Source organism: Syngnathus floridae, chromosome 12 (genome assembly GCF_059516105.1).
Source record: "Syngnathus floridae isolate MCC-2025c chromosome 12, RoL_Sflo_1.0, whole genome shotgun sequence".
NCBI lineage: Eukaryota > Metazoa > Chordata > Actinopteri > Syngnathiformes > Syngnathidae > Syngnathus > Syngnathus floridae.
In genome coordinates this window covers 4019107-4037468 of record NC_142424.1, presented here as the reverse complement: position 1 = coordinate 4037468, position 18362 = coordinate 4019107, and the positions used below count along the sequence as shown (strand labels likewise).

The 18362-nt window shown below is 46.5% G+C and overlaps 5 protein-coding genes across 13 annotated transcripts in view; 3 read left to right on the top strand and 2 right to left on the bottom strand.

Moving 5' to 3' along the window:
* LOC148389585 (BCL2/adenovirus E1B 19 kDa protein-interacting protein 3) overlaps positions 1–9838 on the bottom strand; it is a 44200-nt gene extending 34362 nt beyond the window's left edge. For 2 of the 5 annotated variants that reach the window (XM_088391531.1, XM_088391533.1), the window contains exons 1-7: positions 8759–9251; positions 8517–8597; positions 6893–7107; positions 6205–6431; positions 5938–6069; positions 5215–5447; positions 2997–3133 (exon numbers count right to left, since the gene is read on the bottom strand). The gene's annotated coding sequence lies outside the window, so the exon portion shown is untranslated. Of the gene's footprint in view, positions 1–2996; positions 3134–5214; positions 5448–5740; positions 5866–5937; positions 6070–6204; positions 6432–6892; positions 7108–8516; positions 8598–8758; positions 9252–9712 lie in introns of those variants that run through there. The other 3 variants (XM_088391529.1, XM_088391530.1, XM_088391534.1) reach the window with 3 other exon arrangements.
* On the top strand, positions 45–2064 carry LOC148389587 (proprotein convertase subtilisin/kexin type 6-like). Its single transcript, XM_088392600.1, has 6 exons — positions 45–185; positions 504–574; positions 808–902; positions 969–1150; positions 1609–1809; positions 1948–2064. The coding sequence occupies exons 1-6, from the start codon at positions 78–80 to the stop codon at positions 2062–2064; spliced, it is 774 nt and encodes a 257-aa protein (XP_088248726.1). The 5' UTR covers positions 45–77.
* Positions 3227–7150, top strand: LOC148389586 (proprotein convertase subtilisin/kexin type 5-like). Its single transcript, XM_088392599.1, has 13 exons — positions 3227–3237; positions 3411–3617; positions 3910–4046; positions 4146–4268; positions 4410–4512; positions 4578–4768; positions 4862–4946; positions 5352–5455; positions 5700–5832; positions 5917–6032; positions 6215–6317; positions 6587–6748; positions 6808–7150. Exons 1-13 carry the CDS (start codon positions 3227–3229, stop codon positions 7148–7150), a joined length of 1818 nt encoding a protein of 605 aa, XP_088248725.1.
* LOC148389584 (proprotein convertase subtilisin/kexin type 5-like) lies at positions 6561–13893 on the top strand. 3 transcript variants are annotated; one of them, XM_088391515.1, is made up of 15 exons: positions 6561–6723; positions 6870–7210; positions 7393–7435; positions 7592–7734; positions 7922–8122; positions 8558–8641; positions 8776–8974; positions 9640–9854; positions 9931–10170; positions 10731–10982; positions 11066–11219; positions 11579–11802; positions 11940–12040; positions 12120–12303; positions 12630–13893. In XM_088391515.1, the coding sequence occupies exons 2-15, from the start codon at positions 7174–7176 to the stop codon at positions 13076–13078; spliced, it is 2526 nt and encodes an 841-aa protein (XP_088247641.1). In that variant the 5' UTR covers positions 6561–6723; positions 6870–7173; the 3' UTR covers positions 13079–13893. The 3 variants fall into 3 exon arrangements, with proteins under 3 accessions (XP_088247641.1, XP_088247640.1, XP_088247642.1); XM_088391514.1 differs by having other exon boundaries at positions 11066–11243; XM_088391516.1 differs by lacking the exons at positions 6561–6723; positions 7393–7435 and having other exon boundaries at positions 7140–7210; positions 11066–11243.
* On the bottom strand, positions 13522–18328 carry prune2 (prune homolog 2 with BCH domain). 3 transcript variants are annotated; one of them, XM_088391523.1, is made up of 11 exons: positions 17627–18328; positions 17215–17281; positions 16875–17075; positions 16532–16708; positions 16355–16457; positions 15791–15922; positions 15636–15722; positions 15281–15379; positions 15160–15198; positions 14567–14602; positions 13522–14435 (listed from the first exon to the last, which is right to left on the bottom strand). In XM_088391523.1, exons 2-11 carry the CDS (start codon positions 17267–17269, stop codon positions 14402–14404), a joined length of 963 nt encoding a protein of 320 aa, XP_088247649.1. In that variant the 5' UTR covers positions 17270–17281; positions 17627–18328; the 3' UTR covers positions 13522–14401. The 3 variants fall into 3 exon arrangements, with proteins under 3 accessions (XP_088247649.1, XP_088247651.1, XP_088247650.1); XM_088391525.1 differs by having other exon boundaries at positions 13522–14432; XM_088391524.1 differs by having other exon boundaries at positions 18100–18328.
* Positions 18329–18362: the final 34 nt, after the last annotated feature.

Here is an 18362-nt window from a genome sequence, read left to right as displayed (position 1 = left end):
CCCCGGCGACTAATTTAGATTCGCCACTATTTACTTTGCAGCTCTGCATCGATAACTCGGAAGGCTGCCGCCCCCCCATGAACATCGCTGGGGCCTGGGGGCGGGGCTACACCGGCAGGGGTGTGGTGCTGTCCGTCTTAGATGCTGGCATCGATGGAGAGCATCCAGACCTGAAACCGAATTATGTGAGTATCCCCCCCGAGATGGGATTTGATGCATTTGGCAGCAAGGGGGAAGGGAGGGGGGGAGTTGGGGTACATTAATCAGGATCAATTTAGCGCAGCTCTTAGTGTAAGAGTGCATAAGAGAGACAGATAGCAAAGCTTTTGGGCCAAAATGCTTGGAGAGCACTATTGGAATGGACACAAGATGTCTGATCCACTTAGGCGTTGGGGCGGACTGGTGAATAATGCTCTTTGTGATGGGTTTGATGAAACGGAGACGCACAGCTGCTGGCATCTGGATACTGTATGTGCCGCTCCTCATAATCGAATTTCCTCCAGGATGCTCTCGTCGGCTTTGATGCCAACGGACAAGAAGGACATCAGAGTTCCTCCGAGACAGCTGCCGACTAGTGAGAACTTCTTTCGGCTCTCCTCCGCAACCCGCCCCCTCCCTCCCGACGTTGACCCTTCCTTTAATTCATGCTCCATTTTTCTCCCCATTCTTCTGTAATTGCATGCATAAATGAATATGCAAATTCCCAGCGCCGTTTAGACTTCTGTCTTCTCGCCGGTTTGATGTAACGGAAATAGCCCCTACTCATACAATATGCATCCAGGCTCATGTTCTGATGTCTCTGCACAGCCATGGGACTCGGTGTGCGGGGATGGTGGCCGCCGCCGTTACCGCAAACAGCTCCACGTGCACCGTGGGAGTGGCTTTCCACGCAAAGATCGGAGGTGAGCGCATCGAGAGGTTTTGAAAGCGATGCCAACGTGAGCCCCCCCTGGCCGTTTCACTCGTAGGCGTCCGGATTCTGGGTGGACCGGACGGAGAAGTGACAGACGTGGCGGAGGCGCGAGCGCTGACTTTCAAAGCCCAACACGTTGACATCTACTTGGCCAGCTGGGGCCCGGAAGATGATGGCACCGCTGTGGACGGACCCGGGCCTCTGACACGCCTCGCTTTGGAGAACGCCGTTCAAACAGTGAGAATATTGCCTTACATTCAGGCTGATTTGTTTAATGACGTCAATTACTGTCATCTGCACAAACACTACTAAATACCACTATGACTAAATGGTGCACAAATAAATTCAGTTTGTCAAATTTAAGTAATTTATCACATCTAAAAAATATGTATATTTAATAAAATTGTTACTCTGGTGATTCATTTGTGAAGTGTCACTATTAGCGACAAAATCATAGTTCTGCGTGAAATACAACTTTTGAAAACACAATATTGTGTGTCTTGAAAGTTAAAATGCTTTAAATCTGCTCTATTTTCCCTCCCCACACACACAATGGTGGAGACCTGGAGATTAAATGAGGCGCGGTGGCAAGCATTTGAGAATGGCTTGTAAAAAGTTTCAAGGACTTTTCCCTGCTCGTTTACTAGCCTGCCGCTTGATGAATGGCCTCGGTCTGCCGCTCTAATTAACAACAGGGCCGACGCGGGCGGGGCTCTATTTACGTCTGGGCGGCGGGAAGCGGCGCACATAAAGGTGACCACTGCTCGTGCGACGGCTACAGCAACAGCATCTACACCATATCCATCAGCAGCGGTGGCGGCGGACTCCAAAACCAGCTGGACCACCAGGAGAGGTGCTCGTCTACGCTGGCTGCAGCCTCCAACATGAACGAGATTGTGAGTAGGGGATGTAAAGAATTTTGAAAAAGGTTGGTGGTTGGGGTAGGGCATCAAACACCAACTTCTGGCGCTCTTATGAGAACCATGACAACATTTTGATGTGCACTTTTTGGATGACAAGTATGTACTTCTCAGGCTCCACATCAGAAGTGCGCCACGGCTAAATGGGGCTCGGCCCTTTCGGTCTCGGCGGCGGCCGGCATCATCGCACTCGCCCTGGAGGCCAAGTACGCTCAACACTGTCCCCACTAACTAATAGATAAAATGATTTCCACTAATAAGTTTCTGTCCCATCTATTCTCAGTCCTCTTCTCACCTGGAGGGACGTCCAGCACATCATCGTTCGCACGTCGGATACTCGTCAGCTCGTGGCGGCCGACTGGCAAAAGAATGGCGCCGGGTACAAAGGTAAGGCACCAAAAATGAGCCGGATTGTCCAAACAAAATTGAGTGGACGTGGCTATCAAGGACTTAAAAGTTTGATTTCCATGACTCCAACTCGACAATTCTCTTCTTTAAAACCGTATCTTAAAACCCTTCTTGAATCTTGAAGCCCAACTGGAAACTCTAATTTGGAAGCCTGCCTTGAAACCCTAACCCAAGCTTAAAACCCTAACCTCGACTAAGAAACTATGGGCTTGAATGTCCGTACAGTATAACGCAAAAATAAATTTGACCTAATTAACCTTAACATAATCTATTTGAACATTTCCAGTCATGCCATTGCGCCGACTTGTTGGCCTTTAACAAGTCCCTCTCGCTCGTAATTATCTACAGCTGTAATTGAATGAACCCTGTGCTGGCATTCCGAACCGATTTCATTACTTAACTTTAATTACATTTTTAATAATATACGATCAGTGATGTTACAAACTTGCAACGATTGATTTAAATGACTTCACATACAAGCGTCACAATGGCTATCCTTGAATGCCCCTCCTCTCCAAAAAAATAATTCCTTTTCACACAAATCATTAATAATGAACATCGGGATAGAATGTTTTTATAAAAACAGAAACAAGAGAAACAGGAAGCATATGCACTAATGAGACACTGTGCGTGTGTACGGCAGTGATAAACGCCTACAAACTCCCGGGAGTGTGTGCAATGTGAAACTAGAGCACCTTTTATGCGCCGTCTAATGAGTGTGCACTTGTGTGTGTATGTGTGTGTTAGTGAGCCACCTGTACGGCTTCGGCCTGCTGGATGCAGAGAGGATGGTACTACAAGCGAAGCGATGGCGGCGGGTCCCCGCACAGCGTGCATGCACAGCGAAGACGCCCACTCGGTTGAGGAGGTACGACAGACTCGCTTTGGCAACCTTTAATGAGCCGAGACATATTACAGTACGTTAGAAAATATCATCTCAAGACACGGCACCGCACAAAAAGGTATACAGTGTATTTTCCGGCTCATGCCAAAGCCGTGTTGAATATTAAAATACTGCTTTGGCGCCATCTGGTGACCGCTTAGTGTCAGGCGGCTATGTTGAACTGAGGGGAGGAATTTCAATTTGTCGGGGTTGTGGTTTTGACACGATTTATGTCCTTAAGTTCCTGATAAAATGTCAGATGATGATATAAAAAATATTCCCACAGAATATTGGATGCGGGCGGTACAGTGACATCGGTGCTGGAGACGTCGAGCTGCTCAGCTTCATCCCGACGGCAGAAGCAGCAGCAGCAGCACGTGGCCTTTGTGGAGCACGTGGTGGTGCGTGTCACAGTGGCTTGCCGTCGCCGTGGCGACCTTTCCATTGCGCTCACGTCGCCCTCGGGCACCGTGTCACAGCTTCTTGATAAAAGGTAGCATCTCTGGCTCTTTCCTCATGCTGTGTCACCCATTACCGCCATGCAGCAGCACTAAAACCCTGCTGGGCTAAATCCTTCAATTTGAGGGAACAGATTTTTCGGCGCTTCTGATGTTTGAGTGTTTCTTCTCTTTCGGTGTGCAAAAATACAACTTTGTACTTCATCCTGTAACTATAACCAGCAAGTTAACAAATTCATTTTTGAATCTAATTACTAGCTGAATGTGACAAATGATTATTTTTAAGAAGTTGTGGTAGCATCTCTGTGGTGATGATTATTCATTTAGGCCTCATGACAACTCCACTGAGGGTTTTCACCAGTGGGAATTCATGACAACGCACTGCTGGGGGGAGCAGGCGGCCGGGGAATGGGCCTTGAACATCCGTGACTCTCCCTCTGCAGGGAGGGAAAACTCTCAAGCGGGTGAGCTTGTTCCTCTCGATGTATAACGCAACGTGAGGTGGTAGACCTCGACGGGGCCAGGCTTTCATCGCTTTTTTTGCTCTCGGCTTTGTCGCGCAGGGACGCTGGAGGAGTGGTCGCTGGTGATTTACGGCACCGCATGGCCACCGTATCCCGCTCGGCGAAGGTCGGCGCGGTCGGCCGAGATCCCGAAGGACGCCGACTTGGCTGAAGAATACGCTGGTGTGTGTTGGCTATTTCTTGTCTAAATGGAAAACTTTCCAACTCGAGTCCAGAAGCTCTCAAACTATATATTTATGAACTTCTAAAAACCGTAACCTCACTCAGAATTACTATTTCCATTTTAAATCATTGCCCTTCCAGGACCCTGCGACCCAGAGTGCAGCGAGGACGGCTGCGAGGGTCCCGGCCCGTGGCAGTGTGTCACGTGCGCCCACTTTTTCCTTAAGTTCAAGAACAACACAAGGTTAGTACTGGACCAACAGCTTGACCTGAAGCGTGCTTCTCGCATGACTCGCATGTCCCCAACAGGATGTGCGTGTCCGGGTGTCCGCGGGGATTCTGGGGTGACAGGCGGCGTTGCAAGCGCTGCTTTGCCACCTGCCAGAGTTGCACGGGAAGTCGCAATGACCAGTGCACTTCCTGTCAAGCCGGGCATCACCTGACCGAGGGGACCAATACCTGCACCGCCGTTTGCGAGGAGGGCTACTTCCTAGACCGCGGTTGGGTTTTGTGGCAAAATCCTTTACAAGTGTTGCTACGTGCGCCTGAGTAAGCTTGCTAAATCGTGGAATTGTCAATTCCACCCCCTGTAGATGCAAACATGTGCAAGAAGTGCAGCGAGAAGTGCTCGAGGTGCACGTCCTCCAGCATCTGCACGGAATGCAAAGCGGACGCCAGGTGAGCCGAGTTTGCAAGGCTCTAGCAAACAAGACTCACTTCTCTTGCATCATCATAACAAAAAGTCTTGGAACTTACGGCGTCTGATCAATTGATTATCAAAATACTTTTCCTTCCTATTTAAGTCGCATATTAACTAAGCAGCGAGTTTTCATTTTCGAAAAGATTGCTTAAACAGAAATTACATTGTGTCATCAGTGGTGAACATTATTAGGCCACGTTTGTGAATAGCACAGTGAAAGTTACGAAATCTTCAAAGTGCGCTTACCTGAGGTGAACCCATGTTAGGTGCTTCCCAAACGGTGTTCGCCAAATGAGTCATCCAGATGCCATCGCCGTCATTGGCTGTGGTTGCCACACCTCCATACAATGTCTCATCTTTCTGTCTATCCGCCCTCGATCCAGTTTGCGTGGGAACAGGTGTCAGCGGAGTTGCACGCCAGGAATGTACCACGACGAGGCAGAAGATCTGTGCAAAGCTTGCCACCGGGTGTGTGCCACCTGTGCAGGTGAGACATCAAAGCCAACACCAATTAAAAAAACAAAAACGCACCAGACTAATTTTCGTGCCATGCCCGGGTGGAGTTCACTGTCAAGCTAACCATTGAATAAACGCTGAAACGACACAAAGTGATGTTACAAATTATTTCCCAGATCCCCAAGTTGGTAGAGCCTCAATTTAAGAACCACTCCTCTAAAGGTGGTCAGCGTTGAGGAGACAAGCGCTTATCTTTCTATTTCCTGCCTCATCAGGCGCCGGTGTGGAGGCGTGCACCCAGTGCGCCGACGGCTACCTGATGGAGGAATGGAGGTGCGTCTCCTCCTGCAGCAGCGGCTTCTTCGCCATAATTCCCGAGATAGCCGACGGGCGCGGGACGTGTAGGAGGTGAGCGCACTGTTGTGTGCTCAGGTGTGGGCGACTTGTTTATCTACTGATGGCAGGCCTCCTTTCTGGTTTGTGCTCCTACAGGTGCGACGCCAGCTGTCTCACCTGTGTCGGGCCGAGCCGGGCCGACTGCAGCAGCTGTTACGGCGGCCGAAGCCTGCAGGAGGGCGAGTGTGTTCTCCAAACGGCGTGCGCAGATGGTCAGCGTCTGTCCGTTTTTATTGGCTCACGTCGAGTCTAAATAAACACAACAGAAATCAGCGTGTGCATGAACAACAGCTTGTTTGTGCTGCTTGATCACAGCACTTACTGGGTGTCAAAATATTGTTATATAATAATATTATTGAATTAAGAACAATTAAATTTTGCCACCTTATGATAGGAGAGTACCAGGACAGCGACGGGAGATGTCATCCGTGTCACCCGACATGCTTGAAGTGCACGGGACCGCGACACCAAGACTGCATCAGTTGCGGTGCTTCACAGTCAGTTGGACTCACTCAAGTATAATGCTGAGTCACACACTATTGTCCCCAGCTAATACTGTACAAATGTGATCAATAAGCTAAAGTGCTGAAGAGCACTTGAAACTGATGACGCTGCAAAAAAAAAAGAAAAAAAACAACCATTGTAAGTTTTTGTCCAAATTCTTCTAAAGTTTACAACAGCTCACCAATTTGATGAGAGTTGAATCCTTCAAATGAGTAGAATTACAATTCATCAAAAAAGATTTTTTGCTTTGTTGCCATCGCAGCGCTTTGGACGAGGGCCGCTGCCTAGCCGAGTGCGCCCGGGGCAAGTACCAGTCGGGTGGGCGCTGCCACTTGTGTGACCACACCTGTGCTACCTGCGTGGAGGCGGGGCCTAACAACTGCACGAGCTGTGATAAAGGTGAGGACCTTAACTGTCACTATTTGTTAGGTCTATCTGTGAGTTTGTTACTCAGGACAGATTAGTTGTACTCGTTGCCTCCAGCCAGCAGAGGCGCTGTGGCGTGGAGAAGAACAAAAATGGTAAAAGTGTTGTAAACACCACAGATAAGTTCGGAATGGAGCGTTACCTCCACCATGGCCGCTGCGTGGACACCTGCCCCGGGGCCTTCTACCACACCGAGGAGAAGAGCTGCTCGGCCTGCTCACACCACTGCACGCTCTGCACAAGCTCGGCCCACTGCCTGCGATGCAACTCGTCCTACTACGTGTCGGACGGCGCCTGCGTCAAGCTGGAGTGCGGTGAAGGCAAGTCGAGTGACATGAGCATCGCTCGTCTTTTCCACTACAACAAAAAATATTTGTCGGTTGTCTTTCAGGGGAAGTAGAAGATCCAGATTACAGCGACTGCATGGCTTGTGAGGAGGGCTGCAGGCAGTGTGTCCTATGTAAGCTCACACGTGCTGCTTAAGCATCCCATATTTGACAAAGCTAAGATTTTTTGTGAACCTCTAAGTTCCAAAAAGGAGCAGGTATGTTCCAGACTAATCAAATCCGAAGAGTCTGCTGCACTTGATTTTTTTTCCATTTCATAAAAGGAGAGCTGAGCTTGTTTGTCTGCTTCTAACAGATAACCCCAGGCATTGCCTGTCCTGCAAAGAAGGCTTTTACAAGTAAGGCTGGTGTGCCTTGTGTGACCTCGCCTTCGTCTCTACTCGCTTAACCTCTCGCTTAACTGATTAGCTTCTGTCTGACTGACGTTTTGGCCGACAAGTGAACTGGATTTGAGGAAAAGAGAGCTCGTTGACTTCTTCATCTTTTGTGCTTAGCTTCCAGGATGGCTGCTACAAAAACTGCCCTGCCAAGACGTACAACGTGGATGAGGAGATGATATGCGTCCCGTGTGATGACAACTGCGTGAGCTGTGACCAGCACGAGTGTTACTGGTGCGAAACGGACCTCTTCCTCTCAGGTAGCACTTCTACTTACACGTCACCATTTTTGTTTCCGAGAGACTTGCTAGGTGCTCCTGTTTTGATTTGCAAGTCAGATGTTTTTGTAAACTTCTTCAACAACACTGCAAATCTACCTGTAAAGTCACATCGCCAACTAGTGGCCTGGCATGCAATTTACAGCAAAATATTGTTTTTTTTCCTCAGAGGGAAAATGTGTCCCCGTGTGCCCCGAGGGTTTTTATGGGGACGAGGACACCAACGACTGTGAAGAGTGCCACGCCGACTGCGGGTCATGCAGCGGACCCGAGAACGACGACTGCTTGTCGTGTGATGACGACAAATTGCTGGAAAACGGACAGTGTGTGACCGACAGCGACGTCTGTCCAGCGCTGACCTTTCGTAGCGGTGAGAATGACAATTGAACAGCTTCTTGACTAAAATCAATGCGGGATTTCAGCTTAAGTGCTCAATCAGCCATACTGAACCTCTGCCAGACAGACTTTGTGATGATTGATGGAATTCGTGGATCATTGAGCTCTCTTTCCAAGACACATTAAAGCAACATCTTGTATTATTTATTGGATGGGAAGTCATCTAATTATCGGAATTTTAATCATTGGAAGAAAGAACATTTGAAATAAAAAACTGTCATCTAAAGTGAAGCTAACAAAAAATGCTAGCTAGTTGCTAGCTAGCCAACATTAGCCAAATGTAGTTTTTGATATTAATTTATATAGTTTCATACAGCCCCTTTGGTAAACATTTATATTTCACTTTTGTGTTAATAAATGAGGTCTACCTTCATATTTCACGATGGTTTGAGTGTGTTTCGTCTGGCAGGTGATGGCGAATGTGTAGCGTGTCATCCATCGTGTGAGTCCTGCAATGGAAAAAACAAGAACCAATGTACTAAATGTACAAAAGGTGTGGTGATATCTCACTCGCTAATTATTTTAATAACAAAATACTATTATTTGGAATACATGTTTTTCATTAGCGTTATAATGTCTCAACTAAAAACTAAAATGTCGTCTACACCACCTGCTGTGTTCTTCCAGGACGCTTCCTGAGCCCACAGCAAACGTGCGTTTCAAAATGTCCGCCGGGCTTGTTTGGCGACCGGCTAAGCGGCGAATGCGAGGCTTGTCCCGCCGGCTGTTTGTATTGCGTGGACCTCGAGCGTTGCACCCGCTGCCTGAGCCGTCCCGCGGCCATTTTATTCCTGCAGGACGGCCAATGCGTCCAGCAGTGTGTCAGGTTCGATTTGAATCACTTTCTTTGCACGTTTTAAAGAAGACATAAGACATATTTGCATCAAAGTCAGTTTCTCATCATGTTAACATAAAAGTGTTGCTTCTCCCACTCAGACATTAAAAAAATAAAAAGCTCTGATCCTTGACATATTCACTGGCCATCGTTTTGACTTTTCTTCCTTGACATTTATGAGCAATTAAATCCACACTCCCAGCGCGTCATGTCCTTGCACGCCGTATCCTTGGGTGTCCATTAGCGGGCCCGATGACGGGACGAGAGGGCTGCCCAATCTGCCTTTATTACCTCCGCCAAGGAAGTTATTGCTGCATGCCAGTCGCAAAATTACGACCTCCGACAAGGGAAAACACATCGGAACGTCGTTTGAGTTCTTACTAGGGAAAAACACCATGGAGGACTGTATAAACTACATTTATGGGTTTTACTAGATATTGCCTTTTTTACACAAGTGGTCGAAATGTGAAAAATGGTATGCAAGGATACTATATGGCTGTATTATCCATTTAATTATTGAAAGACAGCTGTCATTTAATCCATATATATGAATAAACAAAGCTAAAAAGTTAACGAGTATTTGCAAATCCTGACAAATGAGGTTTTCAGAAATGACTGAATATAAAACATGCATAATTGATTTCTGATCTCGACAGAGGTTACCCGGTCGGTCAGGTGTGTCGAAGCTGCGCGTCGGATTGCGCAACCTGCGAGAAGAACGCTACCTACTGCCTGAGCTGTGAAGAACCACTCCTGCTGCTCAACCACCAGTGCGTGGACGAGTGTCCCGCGGGCCACACGGTCCACATCCAGGAGTGCCGACGCTGCCCCCCGGCCTGTGACGAGTGCAGCCCCCTAGGAGAGTGCACAGGTAACGCTTAATATCTTGAAAATACCTGATGTGCTGCATTTTAAGAAGCCTTCTTATTTGGCATTTTTCCTCGTAGCCTGCGAGGAGTACCACTTCCTCCACGAGGGCAAGTGCGTGCTCGACTGCCCCGACCGCTTCTTCGGCGATAACGAGCGACGGGAGTGTGTGCGCTGCCATCCCGATTGCCGCTTGTGCGACGGGCCCAGAAGCGATGATTGCGACGCTTGTGTGGACGCTCAGGCCGTGCTGCAGGACGGGCAGTGTGTGAACGTGTGTCCCGCTGGGACCTTCTTGGACGTGACGGGAGAATGTCAAGGTATGTAATTTCTCACACTCAGGGTATCACACTTGCACGTTCCCTCTCAACTAATTTAACAATTTCTCACTTTCTCACGCACACGCTTTCCCAACTCAAGCTCACACACGCACAACCCTTTCACCTTCCTCAGTTGACTTGCATCTCATTTTTTAGTCAACATTAAGAAGTTCTCGCTCTGAGCGCGCTGAATAATTTTAGCGCAGACTAAAATAGCAAAAGACGCTTCTCAGAAGTTAGGCAACTGTCACGTCGCCTCCAGATAGAAAGGCGGCTGGTTTTGTTACCCTCACTGACCCCGCCCCAAAATGTGTCTCTTACATCTGCAGCCTGCAAAATTGTTATGACTTTGCCCTCGTAAAAACGACTTTTTTCTTGGAACATGAGAACTTTTGATTGCTTTTTTTTAATCATTTTACAAACTTTGATCTTATTTTCCAACTTTTTTATTCATATCATTTGTAATGGGGATTAAATTATTCTATTATATATAACTAATATTTCCAGTATCGTGTCGTATTACGGTTTCTGATTCTAATTTGTCCTGCAACTGGTTTTAGAGTGTGACGTCTCCTGCCTCACCTGCGTGGGACCCCTGGCCGGATCCTGTTCTGGCTGCAGAGAAGGCCAGAGACTAGAGAGCCACGGGCTGGACGCCAGCGGTCACTGCGTGCCGTCGGACGACGAGTGCTCGCCACACGAGTACGCCGACGAGCGCGGGGATTGCCGACCGTGTCACAAGAACTGCCGCCGCTGCTCCGGCTCGGGAAAGACGCACTGCTTGAGCTGCAAGCAGAGACATCTTCTGCTCAGTCAGTTTGATCTTTCTTAATCATATAATACAGTAGCAAATTAAAAAAATATATATAATAGAAATTCCTCAACTAACCTCTAGATGGCAGCTGCGTGGACGAATGCCCAACAAGTTTCTACGCTGACCAGTCGTTGCAGAAATGCCAAGCGTGCCACTCGACTTGTTCAGCCTGTACCGGGAAGCACAGCCATGAGTGTCTGGCCTGCAAGGAGCATCTCTTTCGCCACGGCAACGAGTGCGTGGAGACGTGCCAACTCAAGTAATCCAATTTCAACATATTCAGGAATTTCCACCGCAACGGAGTCAAGCTTCTAACTTTCCGCGTGGCGTCGTTTCTTTGAAGCTGTGCGGCGCGAGGGAAGCCGAGCGCCAATTACATGGGAGATTCACTTCACGCGGCTGTAAAATGCTAATTGTTGCTGATGTTTAATTGGCGGACGGCGGCTGAGAAAATTAAATTAACGCGGCGTTAAATTGCAATTAAATCCCGCCCAGTTTATTCCGATGAATTGTACAGTGGAAGAAGCCTCGGCGCTTTGCTGTTTAATGAAGTGTCATATCCGTACACTGACCTCTGCACTTTCTTCCTCACAGTCACTATGGCAACCAGGCCACTGGGACGTGCCAACCGTGCGACCCCACTTGCAGCGAGTGTTCGGGGGACGGGCGCTGCCTGAGCTGCGTGCCCGGACTGGTCTTCATGTCACGGGAAGGCCGCTGCCTTCACACCTGCCCTCGCGGTTTCTTCCACCACCGAGAATATGATGACACGTCGGCGACGTGCGAGCGTTGTCACGGCAACTGCGCAACCTGTTCAGGTCAACAATACGACGTTGATTACATTCAAGAGTTGAGATTTCAAATAACTATACTCATAGGCATATATTTTTCTAAGGTACATTATTTGGCAAGTTCAAACGTCATAGGTTAAATTGTATGATGACATATTTTGCAGGAAAGAGCTCTCACTCCTGTGACTCGTGTGGGCCTGGTTACCTCCTGTCGGGCAGCACGTGTGTGTCTGTGTGCGACACGGCCAAGTACCCGCTCATCAAGGTAGAGCAGGATCAGGCATCCTCTCTATAAAAAAAAAAAAAAGAAAAAAAATTAAATAAGTGATCTGCCTCCCTGTTAGGGTTCAAGTCACATCTGCGAGGACTGCGACGCCTCCTGCCTGCGCTGCGAGGGTCCCGGCCCGTCCAATTGCAGCGCGTGCCCCCCGCACGCCATCCTTGAAGCCGGGGGGCGCTGTCTCCTTTGCTGCCACGTCCCCGCCGCCGCTCACACGCAGGATTGCTGCAACTGCACGGAAACAACAGGTCAACAATCGCCACTTCAGGCTTCCAACTTCTGTGAATATTTTGCGTTCGATTTGAAGAAGCATTAAAATAGTATAAAGAATAATTTTTATTAATTTAATTAATCTTTTTGAAGGCTTTAATGTTAATAATAATCAAATAAGTTAATTCTAATTGAGTACTGCTCATTTGTCATTTAATTTTTTCTGAAATTCTCTTGAAAGTCATTTTTTTTCATTAGCATTTAACATTGTTTTTTCTTATATTTATGTAATATATGAAGACCATGTGTCTCCAATTTCTTTTTTTACCTTTAAAGAATATTATCATCTTTTTTTTCATCTCAGGGAAATGTGTCCTCAGCACCAACCTGGCATTCAGGAATGAGGAGGAAGGAGGGGAAGAGGAGGCAAGGGGCAACCCCATGCTTTTCATCATCGCATGCGTCCTTCTATTAGCCGGACTCTGCTCTGCCGCCTTCCTCTTCATCCAGCACACTCGCTCCAAAAAGACATCTTCAGACAGGACCCCACGTGGCTACGAGAAACTGGGCTCTGGTTCTGCCTCCGGTTCCGGCGGCTACAGCTCCTCCTCGCCTTACTACAAAGGTACGCAGATGGCGGACTTGGGCCAACGCTACACGGTCGCTAAAGAAGACGAAGATGAGGACGAGGAAGAGGATATTGTGTATATGAGTAAGGACGGAACCGTGTACAGGAAGTTCCGCTACGGGAAACTGGGGGACGACGATGAGGAGGATTTGGAGTATGACGACGAGAGCTACACGTATCGATGAAGCGTGGCCTTTGTTTTCCACCTAAAATGAGAGTTAGGAATATCTGGAAAAAACTGGGAAAATTCTAAATGATGAAAAAAAAGTAAACTAACCTGTGGAAGTTGTCATTTCACCAATCACCACTAGATGGCAGACGTCTTAGTTGCACTTAATACTGGCCTAATTTTTTTTTTTGCAGATTTGGAATGAATTGCAGGAAACATAGGACCTCAATAATATCAAACTTTGGAGTGAGTTGTTTTTTTTGTGAAAAAATATGACAAAATGAGTTATGTGGTTGTGTTTGCTTCAAACTGTTTCGTTAGCTTTTATACATGCATTGAAATGTGTATTATCAAAATGAAATATATTCATATTTTGCCCATATTCAAAATAGAGCACTTTTGTCATACATCCGTTTAGGAAATTCGAGTGTTGACAATGATTCAAACAGAGGCAATCACTCAGACTCAAGTCTGGTTTATTGAACTACAAGTGTGTTTGCGTGACGAGGAGGCTACATGCACTGCTATGCACAAAAGGCACACGCACACACAAACACGCACGCACATTGATGAGACATTGTGCTTATTCATCATAAAGACGATTGTTTGAGGTTTTTTGTTAGTACTCATTATTAGGACATGCGGGTTGTTGATTTATTAGTCCTTTGTGAAGCTAAATCATCTACTATAACCGGAGGAACTCTTCACTGAGATTTATTTACTACGTATAAATGTATTTTGCTTATGATTGACGATTGTTTTTAATATCTTGAACTTTTTCCTGTAACTAAGACAACAGTAATACGAGAGACAGTTCCGACTTTTTTTTTTTTTAAATAAAAAAATAAGTATTCAATGTCTTAAAGCATCAGAAACATTATTTTTAGAATGTGTGTGATATATGATTTTCTAATATAATACTAAGGACATTAATAATATAAACAACACGTACAGAAAATGATAAAAATAAAGAAAACATTCGGATTTTAAATGTGAAGTCATTGTAAGGCTGTTCATGTGTACCTAATGAAGTGTCCAGCATGTGTATACTCTAACGTGTCTATTACGCAATCAAATGTGATATTTGCTGGATGACGCCAGATGCTTTTACTTTGAAAACACACGTCTTACTCTGAAATACTGATATGCGTGAGCACGGGACATCATTATTGCTTCACTTCCTGTCCGCGCACAACTGTATGACATCACTCACCGGCGACCGCCTGCTGTGTGCGTGTACCAGTCCGATTCATCAAAGTTGTCTTGTCATCACAAACTACACACTCACACACAACGAAACACAATCACACGTACACACACAAGCACGTTGACCTCCGAGTTAAGGAGCGCTGGCACCCGCCTCGTTTGATCTGCTGAGAAGACAAATGAGCGTTACGTAAGAGAATGTACACATGCACTATTTCACAAATGCACACTCTCTCACATCTGCTCACACACTCATACACTTTGGTACACACTCTCTTCCACACACACACACACTGACCGTGTTGGCTCGCTTCCCAGCAGAAAACTATTCACTCTGCAATGAAAGACACAAAACATAATGGAGTGGTTCTTTTTCCGGCAGAGTGCGACTTGTGATTTATGGCGGAAGAGATTTTCTCCGGCGTGATTCATCAGCCACACGTTTTTATTTGAGAGCGTAAATCGTACAAGAAGGCACGGAGACGCCTCGTTTGCTTTGTTAGCGCCGTCGTACATCAGCCGGTAACCGCCGCACCTTGGCTCTTTTGTAGCACTGCTTGCCATACAAGTTTTTGTTTTAGTAGATTAGTACTAGTATAAAATTTGGCCTCACAGTAGAGGAATCGGTGTTAAAAAAAATAATCCACATTAATTTTGTTGCATTTCTGATTTTAAACTGTAAAAATTCGGTGGTTTTTTTTCTTAAAAATTTTGAGATTTTACAATCATAAATTTCTACTTAGCACGAGTAAACAATTTTTAAGGATTGATTTTTTTTAATGCCAATTAAGTAAAGCCTTGTTTATAGATTCATTGATTCAATGACTTTTACAATCTTTTGAGAATCCAGATTAATATTTGCTTTAGTAGGAACGATTGTGTGTTACTCACTTGGAATTCTCTGCTGCTTCTTTGAGCTCTTGGTCCAGTCTGAAAGGTGAAAGAAAAAATATGCACGCTAGCATCTAAGGTTCAGGGATCTGGTAAGGGTGTGTGTGAGTGAAGTTCTCACCTAATGATGCACTCTGGGATGTGGACACTCTCCATGGGGATAAGCTCTTGCAGCTCATCCAGGCTGCTCACGTACTTGATCTTGCTGCTGAACTTAGTGCTGGAAGAGAGCGACGTTCCCACAAGAGTCAACCCCACCGATGCCACGGCGGTAGCGAACAAAAAAACTCATGACAACATCTAAGCCGGCTTTAAAGTACAAAGCCTTCGACAAACTTGAGGTTCAATGTTTACCACAAACAAAATGACACCATAGAAACTTCAGACACTTTAACTCAATGGCGGGATCAAATAATTTGTATTCAAGTCAAAGACACTGCTTAAACTTCAATGACATCAAAGACACCTCAATGTACCTGATGAACGGTTTGGTGATGGCCAGGATGGTCCTGATGAACCATGATGGATGCAGGATGATGAAGGATTTCAAGTTCTTCCTGAGTCTGCATAACAACAAAGCGTGTTAGGGTTTTTTTTTTCACCTGACTCTCAAAGGCGCTAAAAGGATCACCTTCTGTCAATCATCTGGTAGCACTTCTTGAGCCAACCCAGGCCTGGCATTCTTCTGTGAGGTGTGGCTCCGTTCAGGTACACAATCATGTAGTCCTCTGCCACCATTAGCTCTAAAGTGCTGATCACATAGCTGAACAAACAAATGACAATATTTTACCAAGTGCGTGTCAAAATGTCTATGAAGCTTCACGCCAAATCTTCTCATGGATATTTCGAGACCTAGCTCTATTTATTTATTTGTATGTTTTGCTTATTTGCTTTCTGACTTCAACCCGGCAGGCTAGCTGTCATCCGCAGTTAAGTGACGTCGTGTGGAAGGGGGGAAAGAAAAAAAAAAAAAGGTGCTAGCACGGCACGCACAATTTTCTGATGTTTGCTAGCTGCAAGGGCAAATCTCAACAAACAGCGTCCGCTTCATTTTTCTAAAAGTAGATTTACCTGATTTTATTTGACAGGACTGTCGGTTGCCTTTTAAAAATGGCTTCAAATAAGCATCTTTTGACAAACTCACATTTATACACATGCTAATTGCTTTTGCTAACGTAGTTAATGTTCCACTCACAGGAATAGGTTCTCCATAATGTCGTGATAGTCATCTTTGTCACTGTCTGGCAGGAAACAAGCCGCAAACACGATGATGGCGTTCACGCCGTTGCTGTAATACCCTGAAAGAAAGATTTTATTATGTCTTGGATTTAAAAAAAAAAATTATATTGTGCAATCATTTTGGTTGATGTACCTCCGTGGGAGATGACTCGCATGTAGGGCTCGATGACTTTCATGTCGATGCGATGCTCTTGCTCGCCGATGACCACCGTTCGCCACAGCTTGACATCTTGACGCTCGTCCTCAGCGCCGTACGTCGGGATGGCTTCGTGCGACTCGCTTGCCTGACCTCGGCATGCCACTTTGGGATCTGAAAAAATGGTGGGAAGTAAAATTCAAAAGGAGGAGTACTGGAGGGGGATGAGGAGGTTCATAAAACTATTAATTAAAAGTATTTTTACTTTTATGAGTGTCTTATTCACGATTCATCAAAACAAGTGGCATCGTCGCAATTGTCCGATTTCTCTCCAACTTACCGTCAAAGTCCATCTCGTGGTCCGTGTAGTCCAGGTAATCCCCTTCATCTGGAGTGTCGAGGTCATCGACGTTGATATCAAGGTCATCAGGCGTCTCGCCCAAGTCGTCCTCGCTCTGGTCCAGAGAAAGGCTGATGCGGGGAGCTGACAGTTTTTTTCGCTGGTTGCCGCCTCCTTGGAGGGGCAAGGAGGTGGGCGGCGCTGAAAACAACAAGTTTCTCAGCAACATACTTCCTTGACACCGATTACGCTTTTCCTCATGACACATATATGTGAGTATAGCCCCGCCCTCCCAACTGTACGGAATATAATCGAAACAATATTTTGAATCCACACTTACCAGGTCTACCATCACTGTCCTCAGAGTTCATCTTGCTGTGTGACGCCAGGTCCATCCGAAGGAGGACCTACAAAACAACAAAATACCAAACCTTAATCACACGAATTTAACAAGAACAAATTTCAAACGGAGATCACGTCGCCTTGAACGTGAGGACTTATTACGTCACAGCAACCCCCGCGTTGGTTGCCTCGAGCAAAAGGACTGCACGATCACAGACGTGCAAATAACTCATACATAATCAATATGACATCAAAAGGAAATATCCTGCTTAGAGACAGACAGACAAATCCTAGCAGTTCTGTAACGATGGAGAAACCAGATGCTAGCCTCAGCCTCCCCGATGGAAGATGCTGAGCTGCCTATTCCCCATCACATCCCCATTTTGATTCCCTCATTTTCCCATACTCACCGCTACCGGGAAGAAGAAGCTCCCGTCTCCTACTTCCTGCTCCCAGCCTCCACCCCCTCCTCTTCCTCCAACCTCCTCGTCTTCCTCGGGAGATGCTGGGTTCGCAGGCGGCCAGCGGCTTCCGCCATTTTCTGCTCACGTGACCGGGGCTGTGCCCATATAAGGGCGACCACCTGCTCCTACAACAGCGCCCCCTCCCCCACTCCCCAAGGCGGTGCGAGACTTGGAGAGGCAGGATGTGCGCGGGGCTGATAATGTTGTGTTAATGCTGCTATTTCAGTGCCTGGTGATTTTTTTTTTTTTGTCATTAGACGTTAGCATCAGTTGGTCAGATTGACAAAGAATCCAGACGTGCTCAAGCAGTTTGAAATTACTGTATGTTTGTAAAAAAGGTGCTTAAAAATATTAACACGAAACATATTGGTTTGTCCTGACCGAATATTCGGCATTTGCGGCTCGTTGTTTTCACTTACCAGGTCGCTGTGGTTCGATGGCTGCACAGGAAGTGGAGTCGGACTTCTTGGTGCAAAGGTTGCCTCCACGCCTTCAGTGACGCGTGTCGGAGCATCGTCCAGTTAAATAGTAGCTTATGCTACCATGCTAGGTGGCTACATTTGAGTCATCGAAACAAGCCAAGTAGCAAAGAGCCAAGTTGCGCAGCCGAGTTAGCCTGCTTCAACATGTCTCGATCTAATTAGCACATTAACAATTAGTCTCCTCAGTTCCCAAACGCTTA